General features: G+C 37.6%; 1 protein-coding gene across 25 annotated transcripts in view; it reads right to left on the reverse strand.

Annotated features, from left to right (window-relative positions):
- The window catches only part of PTPRD (protein tyrosine phosphatase receptor type D), a 2,469,774-nt gene that overhangs the window by 44,619 nt on the left and 2,410,215 nt on the right, over window positions 1-14,940 (reverse strand). For all 25 annotated transcript variants that reach the window (XM_066368144.1, XM_066368143.1, XM_066368139.1 and 22 more), the window contains 2 exons: window positions 6,778-6,897; window positions 6,115-6,269 (listed from right to left, as the gene is read on the reverse strand). In XM_066368144.1, the coding sequence (XP_066224241.1) occupies window positions 6,115-6,269; window positions 6,778-6,897 (275 nt within the window). The remainder of the gene's footprint in view (window positions 1-6,114; window positions 6,270-6,777; window positions 6,898-14,940) is intronic.

Consider the following 14,940-nt stretch of genomic DNA (forward strand, 5'->3'; position numbering starts at 1 on the left):
TGGCATAACATTTTCCATATGGTATAGTTATTTTTCCTCACTATAAAATGTTTCTGTAAATAAGGACATAATTTATATATTACACCCATTTTCTTATGCAGAGATGTTCGTATTTTTAGCAATCTAATATTTCAACTACAGAAATGTAGCTTCTTATATTACTTAATTTATACATGAAAATGAATCCCAGGTTTAAGAAAAATGTGGGTGAATGGTTCGTACTTGTCAGCATCTCAAAACTATCACATGCTTTGGCAATACTTGTGGTCTTTGATCTGAAGAGATATTTGAATGGAACAAGAATAAAGGATGGGATTTAGAATGAATGATTAAAAATGCATTATACAATTTTCCATACCACTTTTAGCTCCTTTGGATCACAAGGTCTTTTATTTTTATGTTCAAGTGCAATGCTTTCCAAAATCTTTTGACCTTCAGAAGGCTGTTTTTGTCAATACTGGGATGATATTAGGAATAAATGGTTATGTTACAAATATGATCTAAGTAGTTTCTTGGTTGTGCTTTTCCATATAAAGTCAAAAAGTATTATGAAGATTGAATCTTAGGAATCTTTCCAACCTCAAGTTGTTACTTGATTTTTATTGGGCCTTGCTCAGTGGCCCACTGATGTTTACAGGGCATTATTGATCTAGAGCTGGTCCAAAGTTCCTGTTCCTTCTAGTTTTGAAGACTGATTTGATTTCATAATGTGAAATATTTAAATTATCTTTAGGAAGTCTAGTTTACTCTCTTTGAAATTGTTTCATTTAGAAGACAGATTCAGCGAGATTTTTGCTTTATCCCTTTTCCATATTCATTTGTAAATGAATACCTTTCTCCTATGAAGAAAATGTATTCCCTTGCTCCTAGAAAAGACTAACATGACTCAGAATCTGTATGTGGGTCAAGGGTTATAATTGACTTAGTGAAATGATAGCTTTATCCCCACTATTCATTATTAACAAGAACCACATACTTGGAGAAAAATCAATTGTCATATCCCTTTGGTTCTAGTAGCATATAAACAAGTTCTTCCATGAAACAACTGAAAGCATAACGCTCAAAAGAAATAGAGGAAACAAAATTTTATTTTCTAAGAGGAAGGGTGAAATAATACGGGAAAATAAAATATATGACCTCTATAAAAATCTAAGCTTAGTAAATAACTTGAAAGTTCTTCCCTTTCCTCTTTCAAAATCAAATTTTATAAAAAAGAAGAAAAAATATTGCAGATGTGTAGCCGTGAATTACTTATATATGTGTGAATAGGTCATGAATCGCACATATCCAGCGGATAACCATTCAGTGAACAAATGTGTAATAAGAAACTGGGTGGCCTCTGCAACAAGAATCAGAATTGGACATAATGGTGAGTGAACAAGTTATGGCCTTTGGAACAGGTCTAAATTTATGAGCCATTTGACCTTGAGCAAATCTCCTATAACCTCCCTATGCTTAATTGCTCCTCACAAAATATATTGTTTTGTGGATAAAATGAGTGTAACAGAAAGTGTTTAGTGCTATTTAAAAAACAGTAATGGTTCAGTAATTGGTAGCTATTGTGATTATGTTAAAATGATTAAGGGGTCAAAGAGACACATGCTAGCAATTACCTCTGATACAGAAAGAGTGAACAGGGGCTGGAGTGTGGCCATGTGATGAGGGGTCAGAGAGGAAAGGCGGCTCCTTCTGATCAGGTCATCCATCAGGGCAGTCTTAACAGTGAAATGCCCTCTATAAAGGCCAGCCAACCTGGGCACAGAATGACTTTGTCACCACTAGTGGCATCAGCTCAGGCAATTAAGCTGACCTTTCTTGACCTCTGTTTCTTTGTGTGTGTGTAAAATGGGAGATAAGGTTCCTTTGTCTGAAGATAGCTGGTAGCAAAAAACCAGTAACACCTATAAAACACTTACAGGAGGGCCCCCACAGTTGAGAAGAGAGTATATCTAATGTTGATTAAGGCTTCAACACCCTTAACTATTATTATGGCTACAAAACAGGGCACTATAGCTATACTTAATCATGGAATTGAGGACATGTGGGAAAGGACATTTCTATGAGAAGTAGAAAAAGGAACTCAGAAATAGATATAAAAAAAGATAAGGACAATCAGAGGTAGAGGTAGATTAAGGTCGACTGAGTTTCTGGGCACAGAAGAAAATATTGGTCCCTTAAAAATAGAGAGAGAGAGACAGGGAAAATAAAAATACATGTTAACTATATTTTTAAATAAATAAAAAAATATTGTGTACTATTAAAGTTAAAATTGCACATATGAAACCAAACTTGGCATCATTAGAAAAAAGTGTAAAGTTGGAGTTTTGTGGGGCCCTTCAGAAGTCTGGGCCCAGGGCCTGCACCCAGTGTGCCCGCTGTTAAATCCGCCTCTGAGAACAATTTGGTTCTTTTTTTTTTGCTAAGTTCAAACTTGATCTTGAAGGCATCAAGAACCACAACATTAATTTCTCTGTATTTTTAACAGCATTATTTTAACAGTTCAATGTTTTCCCAGGTCTTTATGGGAATAAATTTATTATTTAAGTATTCTAACTCATAGCATTTAATGTTCTATCTCTATGAAAATCTGATGGAATGCCTATGATAGAAAAATATTTAAATTAAAAAACCCATCCAATTAAGTATTTGGATATTTGTAAACTTCTGGTTATTCATAGGATAGATGGCTTGGCAAATATGATCTAAGTTCATGTTGAATTTTTTTTTCTTAGAGCTATAAGTATCCATATAGCTGTTAAAACCCATTCATTAACTAATATACTAAAAGTCTAAGAATTTAACATTATTGCAATACTTCTACAAACTGCATTACCGTACGTGCTTTATGTGTATCATTCTATATCATTTCACTTAATTTGCAGGAAATTCTTATTGCTATGAATATTGTTACCCATTCTGTGAAGATGCAGACTCTAACAGATATGAAATAATTCTCCAAAAGGCACACGGCCAGTAAGTGAACAAGCCAGTTTCAGCAAAGCAGTCTAGGTGTCATAACTGTAAACCCTTAATGTGAAGATTATTATGTTTGGCATGAACTGAATGATAGCTAGATTTGGTCTTTCCTTCTGCACCTGGTGAACCAGACTTTCTTTCTCTTAGGAACAGAGTAGAATCTGTCCTTCTTCGTGACCTGCCAGGGTTGTTCCTATGTTTGTTGCATTAGTCTATTCTTATAATGCTTTCTTATATTAACTGAATTTCTTCTATTTATAATGACTTTTTAGCCCTGGTATATCTATTACCAGCCAAAACTATGAAGGAACGTGAATTTTCCCTTTTTTGCTCCCTGTCCTTGTTTGGTCTATCTCCAGCCTTCTTCTGAAACCTCCTCCATTCTCACAGGACTTCTTGGGCAAAGGTTTGGGTTTACATGGAGTTTGTCACGAGTTTTTCAGTAGAGAGAAAAGAATTCAAGTCCATCAATAAGAGACATCACAAGGTGAAAATACAGTTTTTATATTCCAGACTATTTTGTGTGATTATTTGCGCATGATCATGCTAACTACAATCAGTATTTCTTTGTGACTCAGCTAGTGTCGCTTTCTGCATAGCTCCTTCCAGCTCAGAGATGATTTCTAAACCAGCACTTCTGGGATGCCACATGAGCAGCTGCTACCTGGAATGACTTGAATTTGACACCCTGTGAAAAAAATTATGCCCTTGAGTTTTAACATACTAGTGTCCAAATCAAAGACTCATAATGGTTTGGATGTTGGCAGGGTGGCCATGGCCTCTCCTAAATAAAGAGGCCAAGATTCCCCCCAGACATGGGAGGTTACCTGTGGATGAACATGGATCATCTCCCAGAGCTCAGTTTATGCCACAGCTTTCCCTCACTGTTTTTTAGTTGCTAACAAATTTCCTTCACCAAATATACCTCCTCTTCTGCTGTTTGTTTCAATACTAACTTTGCCAGAGCCTCGGGCACAGCACTTCCAAATGTCAACGGCTATTAGCACTGCGCATTTATCTTTGTTTCCTTATTTCTCCTGAGCCATCTATATCTCTCAGAGCTGAGTGCAGGTGGCCGAGCATAACAGAGGGGGGTGTGTGCATGGGGGTGTATGTATTTTATCAAAATAAGGCATTACAGTTATCTATCATATCTTTCCCATGTGCTTAAAAACTGTTTTTTGGCTTTCTCTAAGTGTCTAGCATAAAGCCTTATACCTTGTTTATGATCAACCGAGAGTAAACGGTATTTTTAAAATGATCTCTCTCTCTCTGTATCAACTTACATACTGACTTATCTATGATCACCTTAGTTTTCCCGGACCTCACTTTAATTTGCATAAATGAGGAAACTTTGAAAGAGAAATACATGTTGTATTTCAAAATGCAATAAAAATATCATAACACCTTTTTTTAGGAATGACTTCTAAGTCAGATTTTCCTAATTTTTGTTGCTGTTATTTTATATCTATAAATATATATGTGTTTATATGTGTGTGTATTTGTATGTCATATATAAATATTTATGTTACATATGTGTGTATATGTATATATCATGGACATACATAAACAGACACACCAATCTAAGCCAGAAGGGCAACCTTTCTTCAGTGAACTCAATCTTCCTGTTTCCCTATCCTATGCCCAAGCCCCACCTGAAGACATTTCATGTGTGATCTTCATAATGAAGTGAAGCTTGTGCCAGGGACACCATGGAACCAGGTAAATGCCTACAAAAATATGATATATAACGGCACACACTGACAGGTCAAACTAGTGCTTGCTGAAACCAGCAGGTGGGAGAAACAGAAATCTGCTCTCATTATGCAAAAGCATTTGCCCAAAGTAATAAAAATAATTTGTGGTGTTTTAGAACAATGCAAAAAACTGCAGCACAGCCGCAGGTCCTCAAAGGCCGCTGTCCTGGTTACAGAGGAGCAACAGCTAGATGAACTGTAAGGCGAGACTGATGGTACCTCCTCCACCTTTGTAGATACCAGTTCTTGAACCAAACCCTGGAGTCTCTCTTGTGTTCTCTACTCTTGAGCCAACATATGTTTGTTAAAAAACACGACACAAAATAAAACATGGAGTGTTTTTGAGTTTGTAAAATACACTATAAATATAAGGTGACGTTATTTGTTTTTGTTGGAAAAAATAACTGCCAGAAAAGAGAACTACAACATTATCTTGTTTAAAACGTGCAGCCCATTGTTTAACAATTATCACTGCAGCATGGGTTAGTCAGGTGAAGTTTATTGCTTTTATTTTCATCTACCCATTGTCCCCATCTTTGCCTAAAAACAGCGAGTCAGTTATGCTAGTAAGTCATCATCGAAGTGGGTTTATGATAGATGCTTTTTTTCCCTTCTAATATACCTCCCCAGTATACTTGTACTGTTTTTCTGTGCAGAAGCCATATTCTCTCATATCTGAATTACTTAGTTTACAAAGAGCTATTATAAAGTTCTATTATACAGTAATAGATGGAATGTGACTAGGTATCTTTAGTAATCTATTAGTAATAGTACTTGAGAGGAACTCAGGAAACTGGAAGAATCAGTTTAACCTTAAAAATGTACGAACACATACTGTAGAGTCTGAGTGGTGATACAGAGAATGTTAGTCAGGATTCTCTTACGTGACTTGATAAAACTAATATGCAGAAGACATCCTTAAGCAGTTAGAAATTCTTTCTGAAAGTTTGTATATTTACAACATTATTTAGTTCAGCATTTTCCTCTAAAAATAGTAAAAAGATTACATCAGCCCAGCCCACAAGAACTTGTCAAGCAATTTATATATATATATATATATATATATATATATATATATGATTCTCAATTCTTTTCTGTTTCATGTTCATATATTTATGACCATATGCACATTTTGTGTTTATTCTTTCTCCAAAGATAAAATAGCAGAGTGAAGTATATGCATCTATATCAAATCCTTCCTATTACTGTTAGTATAGCTTCATTTAACCAAAAAGACTACCTGTATTATTCATGAAGGTATTGACTATCTTAGAGGATCAAGAAATTGGAAAGAGAATACCCAATGAGGAATCATATTAGCTTTCCGTTTTCCCACAAACCTCTGTCTAGGAGAAAAACAAATCCTCTCCGCGGTTCTTACCTGCAGTGTACAACCATTGGACCTGCATCGGGAGGGTTACAGGTTTTGACTCTCCGTAAGAAAGCTAGAAACGGTGTCGGGTGTTCTGGAACACCATGATCAGGCCAGGCGGTGAACTGGAACTGTCTCACTTCTCTTTTCTCACTTGAACCGTTCTGTGAAGGAGGAACACTGGCTGAAACTGTTTTCCTGACCTCAGGTGGAAATGAGGAATCATAACATGGACGAGGCAACATGGCAATGTGTTGTCTTAATTGCTCCCCCTACCCATTATCCTTTGGGAAGACACACTCTTTGGAGATATACACCCCAAGCTATTTGTAAATGACAAGTATTTGCTCAGGAAGATAAAATTCCTAGGTGAGAAGCATTACATTTTTCAGATGTAACTGTCAGCAGTGATCCTGTTATATTTTTACAGGGGAAACTAGTTCTCCATCTATTCTCCATGTGCCAAAACTTTCGTTCAGAGCAAGGGTTCCATATGTACTAATAAATCAACAAAGAGAAGAATGGCTGAGCAATAATGGAAGAATTATTTCATTCTTCACTGCTGCCGGTAGAATCAAGATTTAAGTAAAGCCTTAAGATATTTGTTTTCTCAATAGAAGCTTTCTTCAATAATGCAAAATGGGAAAGGAGGCAAAGAAATAAAAAGTAAACCTTGTAAAGTGCAAAGGTTCGAACACAATACGTGGCCAGTTCCACAGTATCGAGCAACGTCACTTGGATCAGCCCATGTGTTTCTGTGCCTCGACTGGGCCAGTACTGGTCACACTTCACCTAGAAGAAACAAGTAACACATTCAGGGCAGGCGCTCATCAAGTTCCCCATTAGCTTTATTTTGAATTGCTGTCGAAGGAAAACAGCTTTTCTGCATTTTATTTCATGTTGATCTTTTTCTGGCACACATTCTAGTTATTCCAATATATGTAAATTACTGCTCTGATGCCAATGTAAACCACATTTTTCAAACTGGTAGGAATACTAAGCGGTAACAGATTCAATTTTCTCAGAGAAAAATAAATTGTAGTTTGTTGCCGAGTAAAATAAGTAGAGAGAAGTATTTGAAACTTCAGAGCACTTGAAAAAAAAAAAAAGAACAACAACACATCAGAAAGAATTACATCAGGAAGAATACACATAGGTATTTAACCTAAACAGTGAGATAGCATTCATCCACCAAGGTTTAAAAGGCCCAGATTATTTCATTTTGAGCTATCAAAATGACCAAATATGCTTGTTTAAGTAAATTTAGACATAATTTGTAAAGCCATCAAAGTATAATAAACAACATAGCATTTTTAATACACAAGATAAATGGTACTTGTATTCAAAACAAATTAAATAGGTAATGTCTAGGGAAAAAAAAAGCTGTCTGTTCTTTTAAAAAGGTTGCAGAAGAAGGCCATACACTAGCAGTGCTAAGTTTAAATAATTTAGAAGCCGTGTATTTGACATGAATAATCTACAATTTCTATGTGGAGTTGAAAAAAATACATAAAAAGTATTCAACCCAATTATTTTAACATACAGCAAAGAATAATTCAAGGTCTGCAATAAGCCTCAAATTTACTGAATGTGTCTTTTGGGCATTAAAAAGCATAATGAAAAATGACACACATAACACTGTATTTCCTAGTAAGGCCATAGATCAGAATATATTTACCCTTTCTATCACAGATTAAAAGTAAATGGGAGTAATTCTTAAATAAACTAAAATGTATTTCTTTTTCTGGGAAAAGAAAGATAGTACAATTTAATATTAGGAAGCACACCTTCTACTTGGAAAACACAGATGTAAAAGTTATAATCATTGGATTTAAACAGAGCAATGTGGCATTATTATCATAGACATTAGAATTTTTTGGTCCAGTGAATAGTATTATTAGATTATTATTTGCTTTTATATTGAGTATAAATATTAGTGGCATTCTGTGAATAATATTGTAATTTTCTGTTTCATAGATATAGCATCTGCTCCTCAAAGGACTTAAGTCTCTTCCATCTAGAAACTGGACCTTCTAACAGGGGAAAGTTCTATCCTCTACACAATTTCCTAGACAAGAAAAAAAGAGAATAAACACTTAAATGTACAGTTACACAACAATGCAGAAATTGAACTCACAAGGTTTGACTCCTGTGCCTTTATTTCAAATGTGAGAACAAACAAAATCACCTATTTCATGAAAAACAAACAAAAATAGTTGACAGAGAAATGGAAAATTAGTCTCTCATAGGATTTATATATAAAGAAGTCCATGTTTTCCTAGATGCACAAAATAGTCTTCCAAATATTATATTTCTATCATATGTTCAAACTCAAAAACAACACAAGGAAAAGACAACCCTTTAACAACACTGCTGCAGTATGAGCAGAGTTTAGCATTTCCCCTTTTTCTGACCATCCACTAAAACACAAGCCATATCCAGACAGACTTAGCCAAGGAGGCCTCTACCTGAATGGAGCCCAACACTTCTTATGTAGTCACAATTCAGAGGGGGAAAAAATCACAAAAATTAAGCGAAAGGCTCTGCTTTCTACCATGAAATAGATGTCAAGTTGATTCTCCCTGCAAAGGACAAACGTGACTTTGAAGGCCTCTTATATCAACATTTGAGAGGATTCCAACAATGCGATGAGTTAAAGAATCAAGAGAGAAAGCGTCGACCTGGAAATGCTGAGGTCGCCGGTTCAAAACCCTGGGCTTGCCTGGTCAAGGCACATATGGGAGTTGATGCTTCCAGCTCCTCCCCCCTTCTCTCTCTCTCTCTCTCTCTCTCTCTCTTCTCTCTCCCTCTCTGTCTCTCTCTCTCCCTCGCTCTCTCTTCTCTAAAAATGAATAAATAAAATTTAAAAAAAATCAACTTAAAAAATAAATTAAAAAAAAAAGAATCAAGAGAAACTCAAACTCATCATTTAATAGTTTTAGCTGGATGGCAAACCTTTCAAATCAAAACCAACAGATCAAATCCTAGGGGACAAAAATCACTATGGTGGGCACAAAAAGAGCAAGTAAATGAAACAAAATGATCTATGAAGTCAGTTCAATGCACTGAACCAAATTCAGTGCAATCATACTTCAAAGCTAGGAATTAGTTATCCTCAGATCTTTTGGTGAGGGAAGACAAAAGAAACAAAGGAATGAACCATGAGCCAGCCTTTAAGTCAGGGGTTGGGAACCTATGGCTTGCGAGCCAGGTGTGGCTCTTTTGATGGCTGCATCTGGCTCACAGACAGATCTTTAATTAAAAAAATAATGTTAAAAATATAAAACATTCTCAAGTATTACAATCCATTCATTTCCTACTGCTCATGTTCATGGTTGCGGGTGGCTGGAGCCAATCACAGCTGTCCTCCGGGACAACACCAAATTTTTATTGGATAATGCGTAATGTACACAGGCTGTTGTATGGCTCTCATGGAATTACATTTTAAAGTATGTGGCGTTCATGGCTCTCTCAGCCAAAAAGGTTCCCGACCCCTGCTTTAAGTGATCTCTGGAAAAATGACTGTCATTTAGTGACTTCTTACCTACAAATCCACTCCATACTTAAGATGCAGGAAAAAGTAAAATTATGCTAATTATTCTCAAACTTCTAGTAGTAAGTTCAAAATTACAACTATTATTGTATTAGACCCTGACATCTTCAGGAAAACAAAAAGCCATAACACTTTATTATAAAAAATAAACATTTTTAGCTAAAAGAAGAAATAGAAAGCTTTTGTACTCAATTTAAATAGTGTACTTTAGTCTTATTTTTTACAAAAAGAAATGTTCTAAAATAAAACTCTACTGAAAAAATTGGGAGCAATTTTTTAAAACAAATATACTTAAATCTTGCTGTTTTCTCTCAGGAAATATTTCACAAAGGGAGTTTATGAAGAAATAAACATTCTAGCGTGTGTGCACTGCATACACATGGTCTCAGCAGAGGGATCAGGAACCTTCCCGAGCTTATCTGAAGAGCTCCAGCAATGCCTTCTTCCTTCAGTAGGACATACCTCAGCACCTCTTTCCTCAACCTCATTCTCTAAGTCGTCTGCACAGGTTTCGTCGGGTTTCTAAGAGGGGCAAATTTAAGGGCTTAGATTTACTGACAAATTTCCTTTTAAGTCTTTCAATTTTAGCCATTCACTAACCAAATAATATCTGATTTCAACATTAGAGAGCAAGTCGGAAGTGCTGTGAGAAAAGACGCAGAACAGTTTTCTTTTTCCTAATTAGCTAATGCAAATGAACTCACTCTGTTTTTCTCTCTTGAAATATTTTCTTTGACAGCAGTCCCTCTCTTAATCTTTTTTTTCCTGGGAGAAAAATCTCAGAAGGCACTCCTAAGGGAGGCTTCCTAAGTACTTGTTAGACTTCCTGCACGGAGCTGAGTGTGAGTTGAGAACTGCAGGAGGCTCTACTTTGAGGAAATAAGAGCTAGAAGGTCGGAGCTCCCACGTACAAATACTGAGTTCTGCTTTTTCCTGTTTGATTCTGATGTGACTACAAGTGGCCTTCAGGACTGATTTATGGTAAGTCTGGCAGCATCACTGGATGACCACCAGTAAGCTGCTTCTCTATTTCTAAGACCCAAACCCAGTAGCCTCATCTATAAAACGAGAACGATATCTCTGGCATGCCAGTGCTATTGCAAGGCTCCAAAAATCATGAAATTGAACCCAATGTCTGGCACAAATATACATTCAACAGGTAAGAGCTGTGATTAATTATCACTTAGATTATGTTCTCAATTTTTTTGTGGTTACTGTAGACTACCTAAAACATTCTAAATGTGAAAAAAGGCACATGGTATTAATCCCAGCAGATATGTATTTAGGGAATTATAATTATGGGTGGAAGGCAAGGTGTTAGCAGGTGTGGGGGACACCAAAGTGAAATGAGATATAAACTCTGACCCTAATCCATCAGCCCTTATTGACTACAGACTTGTGTTTACAACTCCTGGTTCCTTAGATAGGTAGTTTTGAGGTTCCAAACAGCATTCTTAACCTACCTGGGCCCCGTCTGCTAAGAGAAGAGAATGCATTAGAGTCTCAGGTGGGACAGGAGAGGAGCAGGGCTTGCTAGCCAGACTGTGGTTTGGAAGCATTACCTAATAATTCTTCTTGAGGCCTAATTAGACAGCTCAGATTTCTGGCTGAATTTCAGGGAGAATTCTCTTTATTAAAACAAAGTGATCACACTCATATAGTAAGCTTCTATTTCTTCATAATTATGGAAAGGACAAGTTGACCATGGCTAAATATATGTTATGAAGTTAATTCATTTTACCTCTTTCATGGTGAACCATCAAAAGCAAGGTGATGTAGTGATAAAACATATTTAAATGTATTGGAAAGAAAAGCTTGGCTTGGAAATGTCTTGTAGGATTTGATCTGGTAGATCTGCTGACTAGGCTTCAGGAAAATGCATTCCAGCTGCTTCCATTTCTGCTCTCATGTGGCTTATCTTGGAAGTGCCTGGCACGCCATAGGACCTGGAAGCCGACGTTATAAGGAACTATACTGTGGTCTGAGCTTGCTTATTTTTAAATGGTCTAAAATTCTATGAAAATAAAACCTCCTCATTTCAATGTAATAAAGACTCATTGAGTGTGGCAGTATGGCAACAAATCCAAATTCCTGATGTAATAAACCAAGACCTCCAAAGGGTCTCAGCATCACCGACACACCAAGTGCATTTGCAGCACAGTACTTTGAACAGCCTGCCTAGGGCCAGGTTATTCTGCCAAAGGACACAGAAAAGACAGTTAATGATATATGGGAAGTCATACTGTTGCTGAAAGTGACTGGAAATCAGTATCTAATAAGTTTGGGCAAAATATTCTGTGACAGAAGTATGCTAACATTAGATAACACAAATCAAAGTTGTTATTGGGAGTAAGGAACTGCTTATCAACACCTAGTTAATATTGGTGAATGCAACAAAAGTAACTTTTAAATTAACGTTAGGTACATTTTAGTGCACAAAATAATTACATGCTGAACTGTTTATTTCTATAGGTTATAATATCTCTTTTGGAAGTTTTTAAAACCAACTTTAATAGTTAAGTTTTCACAATAATGACAGAGATCACCTTCAGTGGTCGGCAAACTCATTAGTCAACAGAGCCAAATAACAGTACAACGATTGAAATTTCTTTTCAGAGCCAAGTTTTTTATTTTATTTTATTAAGCCTTTAATGTTTTTATTACTCAAAAGAGCCTCATCTTTATCTTTTTATTTAGCCTTCTGACTCTGTGCTCGAGCTTTCAGTACTTGCACAACGATGTTCTGCTCCTCAGTAAGGAAAGCACGCTTGATCCTGTCACGCACACCTTTAGCACACATGGATCTGCCACAGGCCCTGCTTACATGTTTTTTCGTTTTAGACAACCTCATTAGAACTTTAGGTCTTACAGCACGAACTCCACGAAGCCGGCCTGAGCACACCCCACATGCAGATTTTGGTGCTTTCCCAACCTTCTTGGCATAAAGGTAAACAACTCGATTACCAGGGGTTCGGGACAGTCTGGTTTTGTTAGAGGCTGTACTGTAGGACCATTGTGACTGCCTTAAAGACGCCATCCCCGGAAGAGCGAGAACCAAGTTTCTTAAACTTAAACTATATAGGTAGGTACATTCCTTGTCGAGGTAGCGCCCACACGTGGTATTTTGTGGAAGAGCCACACTCAAGGGGCCAAAGAGCCGCATGTGGCTTGCAAGCCAGTTTGCTGACCAGGGATCTAAATGATTCTATTCTCTTCTAACAATAGCATCATTTTCTGCACTCAACTAATATTGACTATATCTATTCCCAAATGGCAAAACTTTCTGTTTTATGTATTTCCCCTTTTAGTTTGCTCTTTGCTGACCCAAACTGAGTGGTAGGTTTAGGGCAATGGGATGCCTGAAATGACAGTAAAGAATTTAGCTACCAGCAGCAAAGTAACAGTGTTACATAAATAAAACTTTTATAAAGCTGAAAAATATGATTCTCTAAATAAACCACATTATATATCATAAAACTGCTTATTGGCTCATTCTAACTTTTTTGAAACCATTAATAAATTAAAACAATGATAATCCTTTTTGCTTTATGTGTACACACCAAATGTTTGTGTCCCCCCTAAAATTCATATGTTGAGCCTGACCAGGCGGTAGCGCAGTGGATAGAGCGTCAGACTGGGATGCAGAGGACCCAGGTTTGAGACCCCAAGGTCGCCAGCTTGAGCGCAGGCTCATCTGGTTTGAGCAAAAGCTCACCAGCATGGACCCAAGGTCGCTGGCTTAAGCAAGGGGTTACTCGCTCTGCTGAAGGCCCATGTTTAAGGCACATATGAGAAAGCAATCAATGAACAACTAAGGTGTTACAACAAAAAAGTGATGATTGATGCTTCTCATCTCTCTCCATTCCTGTCTGTCTGTCCCTATCTAGTCCTCTGACTCTCTCTCTGTCCCTGTAAAAAAAAAAAAATCATATGTTAAAACCTAATCTTCATGTGATGGCATTAGGAGATGGGACCTTTGAGAAGTTAGGTCAAAGAGTGAATCCTTCATGACACAGGGTTAAGTGCCTCAGAAGAGAGACCCCAGAGAGCTCTCTTGCACCTTTTATCACATGAGGTCACGGTGAGAAGACAGCTGTGTTGGACCCAGAAAGCTGACCCTCAGCAAACACGGAAGCAGCTGGCGATCTTAAATTTCTCAGCCTGTGGTACTGTGAGAAAGAAATTTCTGTTGTTTATAAATCACCCAGTCTATGGAATTCTGTTAGAGCTGCCCAAACAGACTAAGATGATACGTCTGCCAAAAGTTACACAGGAGATGCACTAAACTTTTCCAACGTCTTCTCCCATTACATCGAGAGTCATTATAACTCAAGTTTCTGGCACTCTGTTGTCAGCAGAGGAAACACTGCGTGAAGTGCCCCTTTGCAGCAGCCGGGTAGCCTTCGGATATTAGCTCCTGCCACATGCTTGGGTCCTTAGAGTTCATGCCTGGGCCCCCAGGCACTCCTGGCAGTGGCTGGGTGCTCCACACAGCCCGACTGCTTCGGTCTTCAGCCTCGGTCTGCCCTGTGGCTCCTGTTTTCCAGCAACGGGCCTGCCTCACAGCCACAGAGCAATAATACCATTAGGGGACTTAAAGTTTTAATAAAGACACATTTCTTCATACCAGCTGGCATATAGAACTTCAGTATTTTAACAGTCAGTACAACTAAACTGATACATACCAGCTTCACATCAGCCTTGCCTGAGAATAGCAACTAATCCACATTTCTCAAAACCTTAAAGATGACAGAACCTAGCCTTCGACTGCTGTGAACATGATTTTGGAGAATGAGACGGGCTTTGCAGAAAGTCACCAGAGCCAAGTTTTATCTCCTCCTCCCAGTCCAGGTCTTTCCTTAGGCTGTGGTGCCTCCAACTCACTTTAGTAAGAATGTTCTGAGCCAGAACCTGTAGGCTTCCATTCTAAACAGGGGAGGTGGGGTGGGGAAAGGAGGTAGAAAATCCAGGAAGCTAACAAACAGTAAGAAATGGTTGGATTCTTTCCCTTTTATCTAACACGATGTCTGTTGACAGGAGACAACCAAGAATATGGAACCTGCTAGATAAGGACCCAAACATCTTTCAGGTTGCCAACGTGAGCATCATTCTTTTTGTTGCCTGTGTTCTATTTACATTCAGTATCCAACACTTTTCAAAAACAACCCCATACATCACACAGACTCCAAAGGCAATGTCTGTACTGCTGTTCCTCCAGTTGCTTAAGGAGAAAGCAGTTTCTGTTGCCCTAACTAGGCAGAACTCTAGGCTGCATTTCGAGA

The sequence above is a fragment of the Saccopteryx leptura genome, chromosome 2, assembly GCF_036850995.1.
Source record: "Saccopteryx leptura isolate mSacLep1 chromosome 2, mSacLep1_pri_phased_curated, whole genome shotgun sequence".
Lineage (NCBI taxonomy): Eukaryota > Metazoa > Chordata > Mammalia > Chiroptera > Emballonuridae > Saccopteryx > Saccopteryx leptura.